This window comes from Oncorhynchus clarkii, chromosome 16 (assembly GCF_045791955.1).
Source record: "Oncorhynchus clarkii lewisi isolate Uvic-CL-2024 chromosome 16, UVic_Ocla_1.0, whole genome shotgun sequence".
Lineage (NCBI taxonomy): Eukaryota > Metazoa > Chordata > Actinopteri > Salmoniformes > Salmonidae > Oncorhynchus > Oncorhynchus clarkii.
Genome location: NC_092162.1, coordinates 68280547 through 68296033, shown reverse-complemented (window position 1 = coordinate 68296033; position 15487 = coordinate 68280547). Strand labels below are relative to the sequence as shown.

At 43.3% G+C, this 15487-nt stretch overlaps 1 protein-coding gene across 1 annotated transcript; it reads right to left on the bottom strand.

Annotated features, from left to right (window-relative positions):
* Positions 1–5473: 5473 nt before the first annotated feature.
* LOC139367763 (transcription factor GATA-5-like) lies at positions 5474–15082 on the bottom strand. The gene is made up of 7 exons (XM_071106087.1): positions 14807–15082; positions 13517–14194; positions 11027–11196; positions 9578–9706; positions 8428–8512; positions 7276–7406; positions 5474–7072 (listed from the first exon to the last, which is right to left on the bottom strand). The coding sequence occupies exons 2-7, from the start codon at positions 14031–14033 to the stop codon at positions 6950–6952; spliced, it is 1155 nt and encodes a 384-aa protein (XP_070962188.1). The 5' UTR covers positions 14034–14194; positions 14807–15082; the 3' UTR covers positions 5474–6949.
* Between the last annotated feature and the right edge of the window lie 405 nt (positions 15083–15487).

The window sequence follows — 15487 nt, the reverse complement described above, 5'->3', positions numbered from 1 at the left end:
TCTAAACTATAAACCAGCTATGTATGAATTCCCACAAATAGAAGGTCACATTCTGTACTGTCGTCTCATATGAAACATTTGATCTCAAATCCAAAATGCTTAATTATAGTGACAAATTATATTTTTTAAAAAATAGCTTCACTGTCCAAACACATATGGTGTTGAATGCAGATTCCCATACATGACCGTGTCTCTGCTCAGATTCTGAGCTCTATGTTAACCAGTACAGCCAACATAACAGCGTTGAAACCCCTCTCTATTCCCTTATCTGCTTCTTAATCCCTCTCTCCCTCTCTCTCCTTAGTAGTAGTGTCTTTGTCTTGACCTGGCATCCCTGGTGTTTCCTAGCCATGTGCCAATGTTAAAGGGGGTTATATAACCTAATGACTCAATAATGCAACCGAATATATATATATATATTGTTTTTTACAGTGTAATGTCACTCTTTACTGCTGTTTCCTGTAGTGACCACTGGCCTGGCCCTCCAGGTACTCCACTAGCCTGGCCCTCCAGGTACTCCACTGGCCTGGCCCTCCAGGTACTCCACTGGCCTGGCCCTCCAGGTACTGCTAATGTTTCCGCCCAGCCACCACTCTGGGCTACTGCCCATTACCACCATTGGTGGAAAAATTAGTCAAGTGTCATACTTGGTTGAAGGGTAGAGAAGATCAGGTTTGATCTGTTCTGCCCTGACTAAGGAACGTGTGAAGCCATCCCTGGAATCCTGTACATGACACTGCAGTAATTATAACACGCAAACGGACAATCACACGCCGTAGTGGACAAACATCACCCGTTGGCCGACCCTAAGAAATCAAAACCCACGCAAACACACACACACACACACACACACAAGCACACACGTCCGCGTTCCTCTGCCTAAGCCCTCTGTCACACAGAACGATGAATGGGGCCTTTGGGGAATCGCTGTGGAGACAACTTGCGGAAGTTTTGATTTAAGGCTGAATATTACCTAAATAAATGCCTATGCTACCTTCCTTATCTCTGCCACTCCCCTACACACACACACACACACGCACGCACGCACACACACACACACACACACCATCAGGATCACTGTTGAGTTTAAAGACAATATCCTGTGTTCCGGCATGGAGGGAGGGAATAATTGAATGGAGTGGCCGGGGTGCCCGACCCTGGGAAAGAGTTGTGTTACTGCTGCTTGGCCAAGAGGAAAATCCATCGATCACTATGGACCTCAGCCTCAGTCCGTCACACTATCGCTGGCCTTCCCCCTTTCAAACTGTCCAGTAGGTCTTCCGTCTGAGCTGTACTGAATCCATCGCACAAGACAAAGCACTATGGGGGGGCTGCTCTCCAGGGACTGGAATCACACACACACACACACACACAAATTTCCCTGAAGGATGTATCTGAGACGTTTAATTAGAGCGACGACAGAAACTAAAGAGTACTAGCTGAGACCATGATAGACAGAGTGGTGACTCTTCAGTGACCCTGGTCTTTACTATAGCTAATAAATGACCTCTAGTGGTAAACTTTGTCTCACTATGGTAAATAACATGACGGTGAAAGCTCCAACCTACAGCATGATTCTAACCACAGAGCACATGTAGACTGGCCAGCCTGGATTCTAACCACAGAGCACATGGAGACTGGTCAGCCTGGATTCTAATCACAGAGCACATGGAGACTGGCCAGCCTGGATTCTAATCACAGAGCACATGGAGACTGGCCAGCCTTGATTCTAACCACAGAGCACATGGAGACTGGCCAGCCTGGATTCTAACCACAGAGCACATGGAGACTGGTCAGCCTGGATTCTAATCACAGAGCACATGGAGACTGGCCAGCCTGGATTCTAACCACAGAGCACATGGAGACTGGCCAGCCTGGATTCTAATCACAGAGCACATGGAGACTGGCCAGCCTTGATTCTAACCACAGAGCACATGGAGACTGGCCAGCCTTGATTCTAAACACAGAGCACATGGAGACTGGCCAGCCTGGATTCTAACCACAGAGCACATGGAGACTGGCCAGCCTGGATTCTACCCACAGAGCACATGGAGACTGGCCAGCCTGGATTCTACCCACAGAGCACATGGAGACTGGCCAGCCTTGATTCTAACCACAGAGCACATGGAGACCGGCCAGCCTTGATTCTAAACACAGAGCACATGGAGACTGGCCAGCCTTGATTTTAAACACAGAGCACATGGAGACTGGCCAGCCTTGATTCTAAACACAGAGCACATGGAGACTGGCCAGCCTTGATTTTAAACACAGAGCACATGGAGACTGGCCAGCCTTGATTCTAACCACAGAGCACATGGAGACTGGCCAGCCTTGATTCTACCCACAGAGCACATGGAGACTGGCCAGTTTTGGTAGTAGACCACCATTTTCACTGGCCTGGGTCCAAAATCTGTGCCATGTGATATTTGAAAAGAAACAATTTCTCTAGTCGGGGGCTAGTTGGGAAAATGTTCTATTCACCTAGTTTAAAAAGTACTAGCCACGGGCTAGCTTAAATTCCATCAGTGCCTTGCTTAGCCTACTACTGCTATGAGTTGTTATCTCAGCCTTGACCACACAGAGTGTTTTAAACTCCTGTTTCTAAATAAGCTTTTTCTCTCAGATTAAACCTACAGGAGCAGGTGGCTGTGAGAGATAACTACAGGACTCTCCAGAAGTCCCACTCCAAATTATATTTGCCAATATCTATGAGAACACAAAGAACGTCTATGTGAGCTTCAAGAGAGAACACAGTGGGGAGGAGGATGACATTAAATGTTTACATGTCTGTCCTTCTTTGTCCAGAGTTTCATCACTCTAAAATGCTCTGAAATGTCTAACCATAGCCAGTCTAACTTCTAACCATATATAGTCTAGCTTCTAACCATAACCAGTCTAACTTCTAACCATAAATAGTCTAGCTTCTAACCATAGCCAGTCTAACTTCTAACCATAAATAGTCTAGCTTCTAACCATAGCCAGTCTAACTTCTAACCATAGCCAGTATAACTTCTAACCATAAATAGTCTAGCTTCTAACCATAGCCAGTCTAACTTCTAACCGTAAATAGTCTAGCTTCTAACCATAGCCAGTCTAACTTCTAACCATAGCCAGTCTAACTTCTAACCATATATAGTCTAGCTTCTAACCATAACCAGTCTAACTTCTAACCATAAATAGTCTAGCTTCTAACCATAGCCAGTCTAACTTCTAACCATAAATAGTCTAGCTTCTAACCATAGCCAGTCTAACTTCTAACCATAGCCAGTATAACTTCTAACCATAAATAGTCTAGCTTCTAACCATAGCCAGTCTAACTTCTAACCGTAAATAGTCTAGCTTCTAACCATAGCCAGTCTAACTTCTAACCATAGCCAGTCTAACTTCTAACCATAAATAGTCTAGCTTCTAACCATAGCCAGTCTAACTTCTAACCATAGCTAGTCTAACTTCTAACCATAAATAGTCTAGCTTCTAACCATAACCAGTCTAGCTTCTAACCATAACCAGTCTAACTTCTAACCATAAATAGTCTAGCTTCTAACCATAGCCAGTCTAACTTCTAACCATAGCCAGTCTAACTTCTAACCATAGCCAGTCTAACTTCTAACCATAGCCAGTCTAACTTATAACCATAGCCAGTCTAACTTCTAACCATAAATAGTCTAGCTTCTAACCATAGCCAGTCTAACTTCTAACCATAGCCAGTCTAACTTCTAACCATAGCCAGTCTAACTTCTAACCATAGCCAGTCTAACTTCTAACCATAGCCAGTCTAAGCTCTGTAGGAGTGAGCTATTCAGCAGTGTTAAGAGTCTAATGACATCACAATATAACACATCACCCAGTCACACAGCAACTAGCACCACAACAGATAAGAGTATAGAAACAACTTAGAAAATAATCATAAAAGTAGGGTTGTGGGGGCACCTCTGCCTGTGTGTCGCCATGAGGCAGTAAAGCTGATAATTTGTTGCTGACGTGCCGATATTCCTCAGAGGCAGGACCAACGCGTGCCAGCCAGCCCCAGGTCCCAGGGACCATTAAGCACAGTTGGAACTCAACCTTTGGTCTGACAACGCTGGCTTGAGCAACAGGAGCACACACCCTCCACACAAACACAGACACACACACACACATACACAGACATAGACACACACACACCCTCCACACATACACAGACACACACACACACATACACAGACATAGACACACACACCCTCCGCACAAACACAGACACACACACACACAGACATAGACACACACACCCTCCACACAAACACAGACACACACACACACACAGACATAGACACACACCCTCCACACATACACACACACACACACATACACAGACATAGACACACACACCCTCCACACAAACACAGACACACACACATACACAGACATAGACACACACACCCTCCACACAAACACAGACACACACACACACACATACACAGACATGGACACACACACCCTCCACACAAACACAGACACACACACCCTCCACACAAACACAGACACACACACATACACAGACATAGACACACACACACACACACACACACACACACACACACACACACACACACAGACATAGACACACACACACACACACACACACACAGACATAGACACACACACACACACACACAGACATAAACACACACACACACACACACACACACACACACACACACACACACACATACACACAGACATAGACATACACTGCTCAACAGTAACATGTAACCAGTCAGGAGAGATACTCCTAGCCTCCTAATCCACCTCCTACCGAGAACGCACATACAGACAGACATACAGACAGACATACAGACAGACATACAGACAGACATAGACACACACCCTGTTCAACAGCAGCATGTAACCAGTCAGGAGAGATACTCCTAGCCTCCTAATCCACCTCCTACCGAGAACGCACATACAGACAGACATACAGACAGACATACAGACAGACATACAGACAGACATAGACACACACCCTGTTCAACAGCAGCATGTAACCAGTCAGGAGAGATACTCCTAGCCTCCTAATCCACCTCCTACCGAGAACGCACATATTTAACAACTCTTAACACACATCAAAATCCACCTGATATCATAAGTTTTAAACCAAATATTGATTAAAATATGATCCATTAAACAGACAAAACATTATTTTTTTTTGACAGCCTACTATAATGTAGCTTGCATCTATCCGACATAAATGGTTTGGCAACAAACAATTGTTTTCACTATAAATATCACACAGGATGTCAGTGGTTCTGGGAGTAACCCTGCAGTCCACATAAGAAACAAGCAAAAAAATAGAAGATTAAGGATTCGACTACTGTATATAACTGAGGTTGGCAGATCACAAATAAATGTCATTAAAAGGTCAAATATTAAAAATAAAAGTGGATTTGTTTCCCCGATTTCTTTAAAATCACTTTTCATAAAAACACAAAACAAGTCATTTGATCGGTTTATTAAACTAAACAGATTTCAAAGAGCATTGTGAAACCAGAGAGACTATCAGACCTGGTTGAAACAGCTAAAAGATATAATTAGACTCAAGTCCCTGAACATTACAATTGTACGTTATGAAATACAAAAAAAAAAAACTCCCTTATAGTTCAACAACAAAACAAAAAAATACAGCAAATAAAATTTGAATAACATATTCAGAATAATTAACATATTCCGAATAATTAACATATTCAGAATAATTAACATAAAAGTATATTTTTCTTTGTCTTACATTTTTGTAAAATGAAGTAATTGCACGTTACATGATCAGACGATACATTGTAAAAACATTTGAACTAGTAGAACAGTGGTTTTGGAAATATAGAAAACTGATTCAGTACGCAGTTGCGATGTCTAAAATAAAAAAAATTAAAAAGTATTTAGCCGTTTTTAACCTATCTGATAAAATAGAAATGAATATATTTGCATTGTTTGTTCAATGAACAACATATGTATTTCATTACATACAAAACACATGTAAATGTATACTTCCTAGTTTTGAGGTCATACCTTGAACATACAAAACATTCTGAGAAGGGAAGGGACTTCTGGGATTTGCCATGTTGTCTTTGGTGTTTCATGCTGATTCTTATCTCAACATAAATAATGTTTCTATGAAAGTTAACCATCTACACGGCAGTAATGAAACACGTTCAGAGGTAATAAAACACTTTTTTTGTCCATCCGGTTTTGTGTTTAAAGGGATACTTCTGGATTTTGGCAATGAAGCTCTTTATCTATTTCCACAGAGTCAGATTAACTCGTGGATACAAGTTGTATGTCTCTACATGCTGGCAGATACCATAGACTTTCAGTCATTGCGCTAACGCTAATTTGCATTGGCTCGTGAAACTACCTCTAACTTTCTTCATAATGGACAGAGAGCCATAAAAATTGTATTCATGGATTCATCTGGGTCTGGGTCAGTAGATAAAGGGATACGTCTGACTCTGGGTCAGTAGAAAAAGTGCTTCATTGAAAAATCCAGAAGTATCCCTTTAACACTATGTAATAACTTATTGAACTCTTTCTGGTTATTTCTTTAAACACCATGTAAAACTGCAATGGTGAACTCAGCAAGATATCGATAATGACAACATCAATAATGACAACAACAATAAAGACAACAACAATAAAGACAACAACAATAAAGACAACAACAATAAAGACAACAACAATAAAGACAACAACAAAAAAACAACAACAACAACAAAAAATGGAAATAGCATTGATAGTAGCCACAAATACATTCCACTTGATTGCCGTCGCTTCCTTCTGTTCTTCCGTTCCTCCATCCACGGAAAAAAAAAGAGAGTTAGTCAATAACAGGTAGTTCTCTTCACAAGTCTATATCATCCACAGTGAGCTGAGCTGGGTCCAGGCCCAGGACCTGGTCCAAGTGAACTGTGGTCGAGTCAGCTCACGCCTGAGACAGAGCAGTACACCAGGAGTTCTGTGTGGAGATAGACGCAGGAGTGAAGGGGCAGTCCTCATACTTGATGTCCACATGTCCTGATCCTGCACTGTTCAGATGTGACGAAGCCTTCAGAGAAAGAATTAGATATGTAAACGACAGAGTACCATAATACTAAAGCCTAGGAACTAGGATCTTGCGTGGGCTAAAAATATGGAATTCTCATGACTGCCATAGAATGTTCTGGCAGTGAACATTGAAATCATATCACATGGTATTCATTGAAGATAGTACTGCAGCAATGAAAGGATCCTAGAATACAGAGGGCTTACCTGGGACATAGAGGCTACGGCCTGTCTGGTGTGGGGGGAGGGGACCATGTTGGGTTCACTCTTTATAGTAGAGGCATGTTCTGAGACAGACAGGGAGAACGGGGAGTTGGTGCCCGATGCTGACGACCCTCCTGAAGAACACAGACAGATGGGTGAGTGAGTGACAGTGAGTGACGGTGAGTGAGTGACGGTGAGTGAGTGACGGTGAGTGAGTGAAGGTGAGTGAGTGAGTGACGGTGAGTGAGTGACAGTGAGTGAGTGACAGTGAGTGAGTGACGGTGAGTGAGTGACGGTGAGTGAGTGACGATGAGTGAGTGACAGTGAGTGAGTGACGGTGAGTGAGTGAGTGACAGTGAGTGACGGTGAGTGAGTGACGGTGAGTGAGTGAAGGTGAGTGAGTGACGGTGAGTGAGTGACAGTGAGTGAGTGACGGTGAGTGAGTGACAGTGAGTGAGTGACAGTGAGTGAGTGACGGTGAGTGAGTGACGGTGAGTGAGTGACGGTGAGTGAGTGAAAGTGAGTGAGTGATGTGAGTGAGTGACGGTGAGTGAGTGACAGTGAGTGAGTGAGTGAGTGACAGTGAGTGAGTGACGGTGAGTGAGTGACAGTGAGTGAGTGACAGTGAGTGAGTGACGGTGAGTGAGTGACAGTGAGTGAGTGACAGTGAGTGAGTGACAGTGAGTGAGTGACAGTGAGTGAGTGACGGTGAGTGAGTAACGGTGAGTGAGTGACGGTGAGTGAGTGATGGTGAGTGAGTGACGGTGAGTGAGTGACAGTGAGTGAGTGACGGTGAGTGAGTGACGGTGAGTGAGTGATGGTGAGTGAGTGACGGTGAGTGAGTGACGGTGAGTGAGTGACGGTGAGTGAGTGACGGTGAGTGAGTGACGGTGAGTGAGTGATGTTGAGTGAGTGATGGTGAGTGAGTGACGGTGAGTGAGTGACGGTGAGTGAGTGACGGTGAGTGAGTAACGGTGAGTGAGTGACGGTGAGTGAGTGATGGCTACAAACAGGACCAGACCGATATAAGATATCAATAGGATTTTATATGGGTCGGTTCTTCCGCTCCCCTCTCTCTTACACACAGATGAACATTTCCATCAACCTGACTCAACGCTGACACACATTCTCCCTCCTTCCGTTCTTCATTCTTACCTGTTGAGGTTTTGGACTTCGGCATCTTAGGTTTCCGCTTCCTTGTCTGAATGCTTTCCTTCTTCATGGCCATTGGTCTGGGTATCTGAGAGGAGGAGGAGGAGGAGAAGACAAGAATTTAGATCCAAGATACAAAAAACACACTCAATGACCCCTTCTTCCCACCTGTCTCTTTTCATAACAACAACCATGATGACCTTGGTAAGCTTTCACACAAATAATATGCTGCCCACACTGCACTGCCAGGCTGCTAGGGGTTAGTTACATGAGCCACACTGCACTGCCAGGCTGCTAGGGGTTAGTTACGTGTCCCACACTGCACTGCCACGCTGCTAGGGGTTAGTTATTTGACCCATACTGCACTGCCAGTCTGCTAGGGGTTAGTTACGTGACCCACACTTCACTGCCAGGCTGCTAAGGGTTGGTTATGTGACCCACACTGCACTGCCAGGCTTCTATGGGTTGGTTACGTGACCCACACTGCACTGCCAGGCTGCTAAGGGTTGGTTATGTGACCCACACTGCACTGCCAGTCTGCTAAGGGTTGGTTATGTGACCCACACTGCACTGCCAGGCTGCTAGGGGTTAGTTACGTGACCCACACTGCACTGCCAGTCTGCTAAGGGTTGGTTATGTGACCCACACTGCACTGCCAGGCTGCTAGGGGTTAGTTACGTGACCCACACTGCACTGCCAGGCTGCTACGGGTTGGTTATGTGACCCACACTGCACTGACAGTCTGATAATGGTTGGTTATGTGACCCACACTGCACTGCCAGTCTGCTAGGGGTTAGTTACGTGACCCACACTGCACTGCCAGGCTGCTAAGGGTTGGTTATTACAGCAGCATTTTAGACAGGTTTTTCTCCAACACAAATGATGTGTACATTACATAATGTACATAGAGTAGGGTACATGGGAAATTTGTGTGTGTGTGTGTATGTGTGTGTGTGTGTGTGTGTGTGTGTGTGTGTGTGTGTGTGTGTGTGTGTGTGTGTGTGTGTGTGTGTGTGTGTGTGTGTCTGTATGGTGTGTGTCTGTATGGTGTGTGTGTGTGTGTGTGTGTGTGTGTGTGTGTGTGTGTGTGCGTGCGTGTGTGTGTGCGTGTGTGTGTGTGTGTGTGTGTGTGTGTGTGTGTATTTTTGCCTACCCCATGTAGTTTCATATAAAGGCCACAGGCGTTGCAGACAGGCTCTCCCTCTGCACTGCGACGCCACAGCGTGGTGGTGCTGGTGTGGCAGTTAGTGCAGCACAGGCCGATCCGGCGAGATGTGGTCTGCTACACATGGAGAAGACAAGCTGTCAATAACCAGACTATACCATCACATAACTCAAAGCATTATACTGATTGGACCAAGGACAAGACCAGCTGAAAATGACAAGTGTAGGTTTAGTGTTAGATGGCCAGTCAGCCCCTGGTGGATTGTATGAGAGGTGTTGGGAACAAGCACCTTAAAAGGATCGTTCAGCCCCCCCAAAAAATAATATTGCCTTGCTGACTCCATGGACTCCATGGTTGTATAATGGTATTTATAGTTGTCTATAAGATGTGGTCGATTTTTTTTGGGGGGGGGGGACTACCCCTTCGCTGTAAGTGAAGTGCGTTGTATGCACACAGTGCCTCCATAATATCCATGATGAGACCAAACATGTAGTGTACTGTTAAAGACATGATAAATGTTTCACACAGCACTGGGCTGAGCCATAAGCACTCCTGGCCGAACCTCGTCTCTCTATCTATCAGCTTGTTATTGGACGCAATTGAGATTTCTCTGCAGAAACACACAGTAGTTTGTTTTTGTTCTCTCGCCTAGTACAGATCTGGATAAAAACAGACAACCCATGGGCAAGGTCACTGAAGGACAAATAAAAACAGACAACCCATGGGCAAGGTCACTGAAGGACAGACAACCCATGGGCAAGGTCACTGAAGGACAGACAACCCATGGGCAAGGTCACTGAAGGACAAATAAAAACAGAAACAGGCCAGGCAGAGCTGAGCTGAGCTGAGCTGAGCTGAGCTGAACTGGCCATGGTAATTCACAGCAGCTGCTGGCTCTGAGAGGCTGGTTCCTGCCTGGCAATAAGACAGGCCTCTTTCTCTCAGTCTACTACACTGACCTTCTGATGGAACAGACTGGCCCTCTGCCTCACACTCTTTTTCGTCCAATACCTGGGTTAACGGTTTGGACCTAGAAGAAAGTACTATCTGCCTAAGACGGTTTTTCTCTAAGCCAAATCAATACATTTAGTGACCAAAATATTCTTAAATGTCCATATTGAAGTCCACATTGACAAATGTAGTTTATATTGTATATGTGAATAATAAGCCTAATCAATAAGATGCATCTAAGACAAATTCAGTCAATCAATCAATCAAATGTATTTTATAAATCCCTTCTTAAAGCAGCAGTTTTGTCACAAAGTGCTATACAGAAACCCAGCCTAAAACCCCAAAGAGCAAGCAATGCAGCGGCAGAAGCACACAGACCTGGAAAAACTCGCTAGAAGGTAGAAGGAACCTAGGAGGAAACCTACTTAGAAGTTACGTTACGTTCATACATTTTTATGAACATACAAATAACGCAATGGTGCTTACCAGGCGTTTCTGGGGTTTGATCAGCGGTCTGTTGATTCCGTTCATCTTGTGGTACAGTCCGCAGGCATTGCAGAGGTAGTGCCCGGTACCATCCCGGCGCCACAGAGGAGTGGAGATGGAGCCGCAGTTTACGCACTCGCGCCCCTCTCCTGGGAACTCCTCTGACATGTCTGTAGTATGACGTAGCCAAATTATAGAGTTTTAATATTATCTGTAGCCTAGGTGGTGTCGGGTTGGTTGTAATGTAGGCTATGTCACATGATGAAAAACATGAACAGAGCTGAAACTAGCTATGAAAATACCCATCATCATCACCTTGAGTTAAATTGCATTATTCTGTAAATTTGGACATACTATTATTTCCAAGATACTTTAGTAAAATGAGAGTTTATAGACTATGGCATACAATTTAGGCCTATTGTGTTTGCAAGTGCTATATGTGTGCCTATTTGTATATTGGGTAGAGATGTTGTTCCTTGGTAGGTTTTGTATTTTTTGGATATATTGAAATCATGTAAAATAAATCATGAATCCAGACGTGAAGGACATAAGTTTGTTTGTTAACACATATCAGTGGACAGAACACGCCAGGATCTTTGATGTTTGTTAACACATATCAGTGGACAGGACACGCCAGGATCTTTGATGTTTGTTAACACATATCAGTGGACAGAACACGCCAGCATTGTTGATGTTTGTTAACACATATCAGTGGACAGAACACGCCAGCATTGTTGATGTTTGTTAACCCATATCAGTGGACAGAACACGCCAGCATTGTTGATGTTTGTTAACACATATCAGTGGACAGAACACCCCAGCATCTTTGATGTTTGTTAACCCATATTGGTGGACAGAATGTTCCAGCATCTTTGATGTAAACCCATATCGTGGACATAAAGGCCATCGCCTGATAAATGTCCCCTTCCCCTTAGCTCGTTTGAGAGGAATTTAAAGACCTCTAGTGATGAAAAGAGAACTAAACCGAATGTATCAATATGGAGAGAGGGTCATAGACGTATCTATTAGGGCGGCTTGCTGGCGGGGCACCGGGAGCAGACGGTGGAATGTTAATGGGGTTCTATCAGTGTTACGGATCAAGGGGTCCCCATATCATTCAAGCTACTGACACTCGACGGCCTCCTACAATAAATCGCTTGAATTCCTTATTCACATATTGAAATAGCATAAATAGATAAAAAAAACAACAACAGTAACATTGATAACAATAATAACAATAGAAAAAAAAGTAACACTAATGATTGTTTGTATCATGCTAAATGTCTTCTTTTCCTCGTGTCTAAATGTGCCATGAAATATCAAAGTGCCATATCGAAAATATCGACAACACAGTCTAGTGAGCCATACTTGGGGTAGATATCTAAACCCACTGTTCACAAACACAGACACAAACACAAACACATACACACAAACACAGACACAAACACACACACACACTTATCGTTTAGATTCAGTAAGTTAGCAAATCGAATGACCGTCGATCAGAAATAAAAAATAAAAATTACGGAATATTTTCACCAGGATGAAAATTCGTTCCTGTTTGATGTGAAACGAATTAATAAAGAAACCTATAGTGTGTATTGTTATTAACACTGAATGGTCTATGGCCTAGAAATCAACTACGTCCTTATATCCATGCAACACTTCAGAACATTCTGGATTTTCGACCATCAAAGGACGTGTTGACTGCTTACTAAACGTGTATCTTAGAGCCATTTCCAAATAGGCCGTTCTGTCTGATCAAGGTAACAATTGGACGGTTTCCAGGTTTACACTAGTGAGTGTGTATTGATCATCAAAACACTCGAAAAGAAAACGGACTGTTGGTGGGGATTCAATTAGCACCTCAATTAACTTTCTTTTTTTTTTTAGCACACTCTCTTTTAAAGAACGTGTATTGTGAAAGCTGGTGAAGATTGTTCTTTTTTGAAGGTTGATTGAATCACAGTGACTGAGTACAATCGATGGGAGAATTGGCCACATACAATGGGACTTCTCAATCGCATCCAAAAATACCTTCAGAGAGAACACGGCTATAAATTGTGAGATCAGAGCACGGGCCTCTGTAAGCCTTCACAGACACACAAACGAATAGCCTCATTAGCAAAAGGTATAAACCGGAAAAATAACTGTTACAAAAACAGTTTTTCCATTAAATTGTGAATTATCCTCAACTTTTAATCTTATTCAAAGCGTATTAATATTTATCAAAATATAGGTCTACATATTTTGTCTGCCACTAAACTATGTCGAGTCCTATATGCCATTACAGGGTTACTAGACCTGGGATAGACATTTAATTATGTTATTTTCTGTCCATCATGTGCTATATTTTTTTTTTGTCGTGGCCTTCACCAATTACACATACACAAGCGGGACATTATTACATAGGATTACATGATTTGATATGACAAATTCCCTTCTGTTAAAGAGGAAATGTAAGATAATAATCAAAGACTGTTTACACACCTAAACTGGACCTTCTCCCAGACAGGCAACCTTGCCGTCCCTGAAGACTGATCATGCCGCTCTCAAAGTGCCCAGGTGTCCAAGAGGTCGCCATCTCCGGGCTCATATACGCGTAGGGACTTGAGTATGATCCTCCAACTGACCGCACTAAAGTGCTGCCATAGTGGTCAACCCGACCACCGTTACTAAGCACTAGCTGGTTCTGGTAAGCTGTGTCCCTGCCGTTATTGCTGCTTACTGGCGAGCTGTGAGAGTAGGAGAACCCGGGAGGATGATGGGGGCTGCCCGGAATGAAAGACGAACTGTCTGTGCCAGACTGAGACCAGCCGTGATGCCCGCCGAGGCCGTGAGACTGATGGGCGGACTCGCATGTCTGCAAGTACGGCATGGATTGCAGCATAGCAGGCACCCTCGTAGTGGGCACGTAGACTGGGGAACTCGCTGAAGGGTGCATATAGTTCCCTGCATCGTGTGCGTATGGGGACTGGTTGGATGATATAGCAAGGCTTTGGTACATTTTTACACCGTATACTCGTCCTATTTGGAAGAATATGGGTTTTGACTCCTGGGACAAAGTGGGTCACGTAAAGACACTTTCACGCAGCTCCTAGGACACCTTGAGTCGTCGGCGATTTTTCGTTATCCAGTTCGCGGGATAATAAGCAAATATATCCGTTCCTGTATGAAAGGAAAATACCACAATCAACAAAAGTGTCCTGTAGTGGAGAGATGGAACCCATAGCACTAATTACAGAATAAACATCGCCCAGCTACAGTTAGACCTGGGACATAGCCTGTTCTATATCTATTATCGTCATCTCTTGTAAAATACGCTCCTTTCCCTTTAAAATAACTTTCGGTATTATTTAGGTAAATCTGTGGACAATATCACGAATTATGCCTAAACTAACCCGGTGTAAATCGCAATAGTTAGACTTCAAAAATACAATGAAAAATAGAAAACAAATTGATCAACATTGAACAACAAGAGTAATATATTATTTGTATCACTCCTATTGACATGTAATGGATTAACAGGACACGAATGGTTTCCCATGTCTTTACGTGTAGATATAACAAACTATCAGCCACCCCAGCTAACCAGAGGATCTCGTCTTGCACTTTGTAATTAAATTATAACAGGACCCTAATCAAACACCACAATAGATAGGCGAGACATATCTGGGATGTATATATTTATATCAATAGCAAAGCGAAACAGATAAAACGTTGATAGCAGTGTGCACGGGAGGAATACAATTACATTCAACAATTTTTGTATTATCTTACCAGATAAGAACGGTTGGGTGATAAAGTCTGTTTTCCAGAGGAGCAGGTTCAGCAGCGCTTTGTGAAAACTTGTTCACTCAGATAGACTCAACGAAAGTGACTGAAGCTCCCACAAAGATGTCCAAAATATCCTTTGTGAGGAAAAGTTTACGAGGGAAAAAGAAAAAATCTTACTTCCCGGATGGTCTAAAGCCTCTCTCTCGTTCACTTCTTTGTAGCTGAAGATAGTTAACGTCACTGATAATTGCTGATATAATAGAGCTCCGATTAGTTCTCCGCTGGAAAACTTTGCTGGGAGTTATTTGTACGGGCTAGACCACGTGACGCACAAGGTAGGACTCAGAAGCTGGAGGAGGAGAGGGGCAGAGGGGGCACGCGTAAGACCAGCTTTAATTCATCGTATCTGAAGAAGAGACACACTTTTGCGGAATTTTCTGTGCTTTATTTTTTACAATCAACGTAAGTTAAAATTGAAAGATTCACGAAATTGTTACAGTTCCTTCTGAAATGTTAAGGTTGTTTTAAAATGATTCAATCCAATAAATGATTTGATACATCTATTGTTTTCCTATATATGAATCGTGACGGTGCAGTCCAGTAACTAACGGACAACAAAATAAAAATGATAATAAAACACCGAGAAGTAAACAGACACTGTAGGCTTGGCTATTTTTTTTATAC

Coding starts and splice junctions, on each gene's coding strand:
- LOC139367763 (XM_071106087.1), bottom strand. CDS start 14,033: ATGTACCAAAGCCTTGCTATATCATCCAACCAGTCCCCATACGCACAC. Junction 11,197..13,516: donor TGGGAGAAGGTCCAGTTTAG/GTGTGTAAACAG, acceptor GTCATACTACAG/ACATGTCAGAGGAGTTCCCA. Junction 9,707..11,026: donor TCAAACCCCAGAAACGCCTG/GTAAGCACCATT, acceptor CTCCATGTGTAG/CAGACCACATCTCGCCGGAT.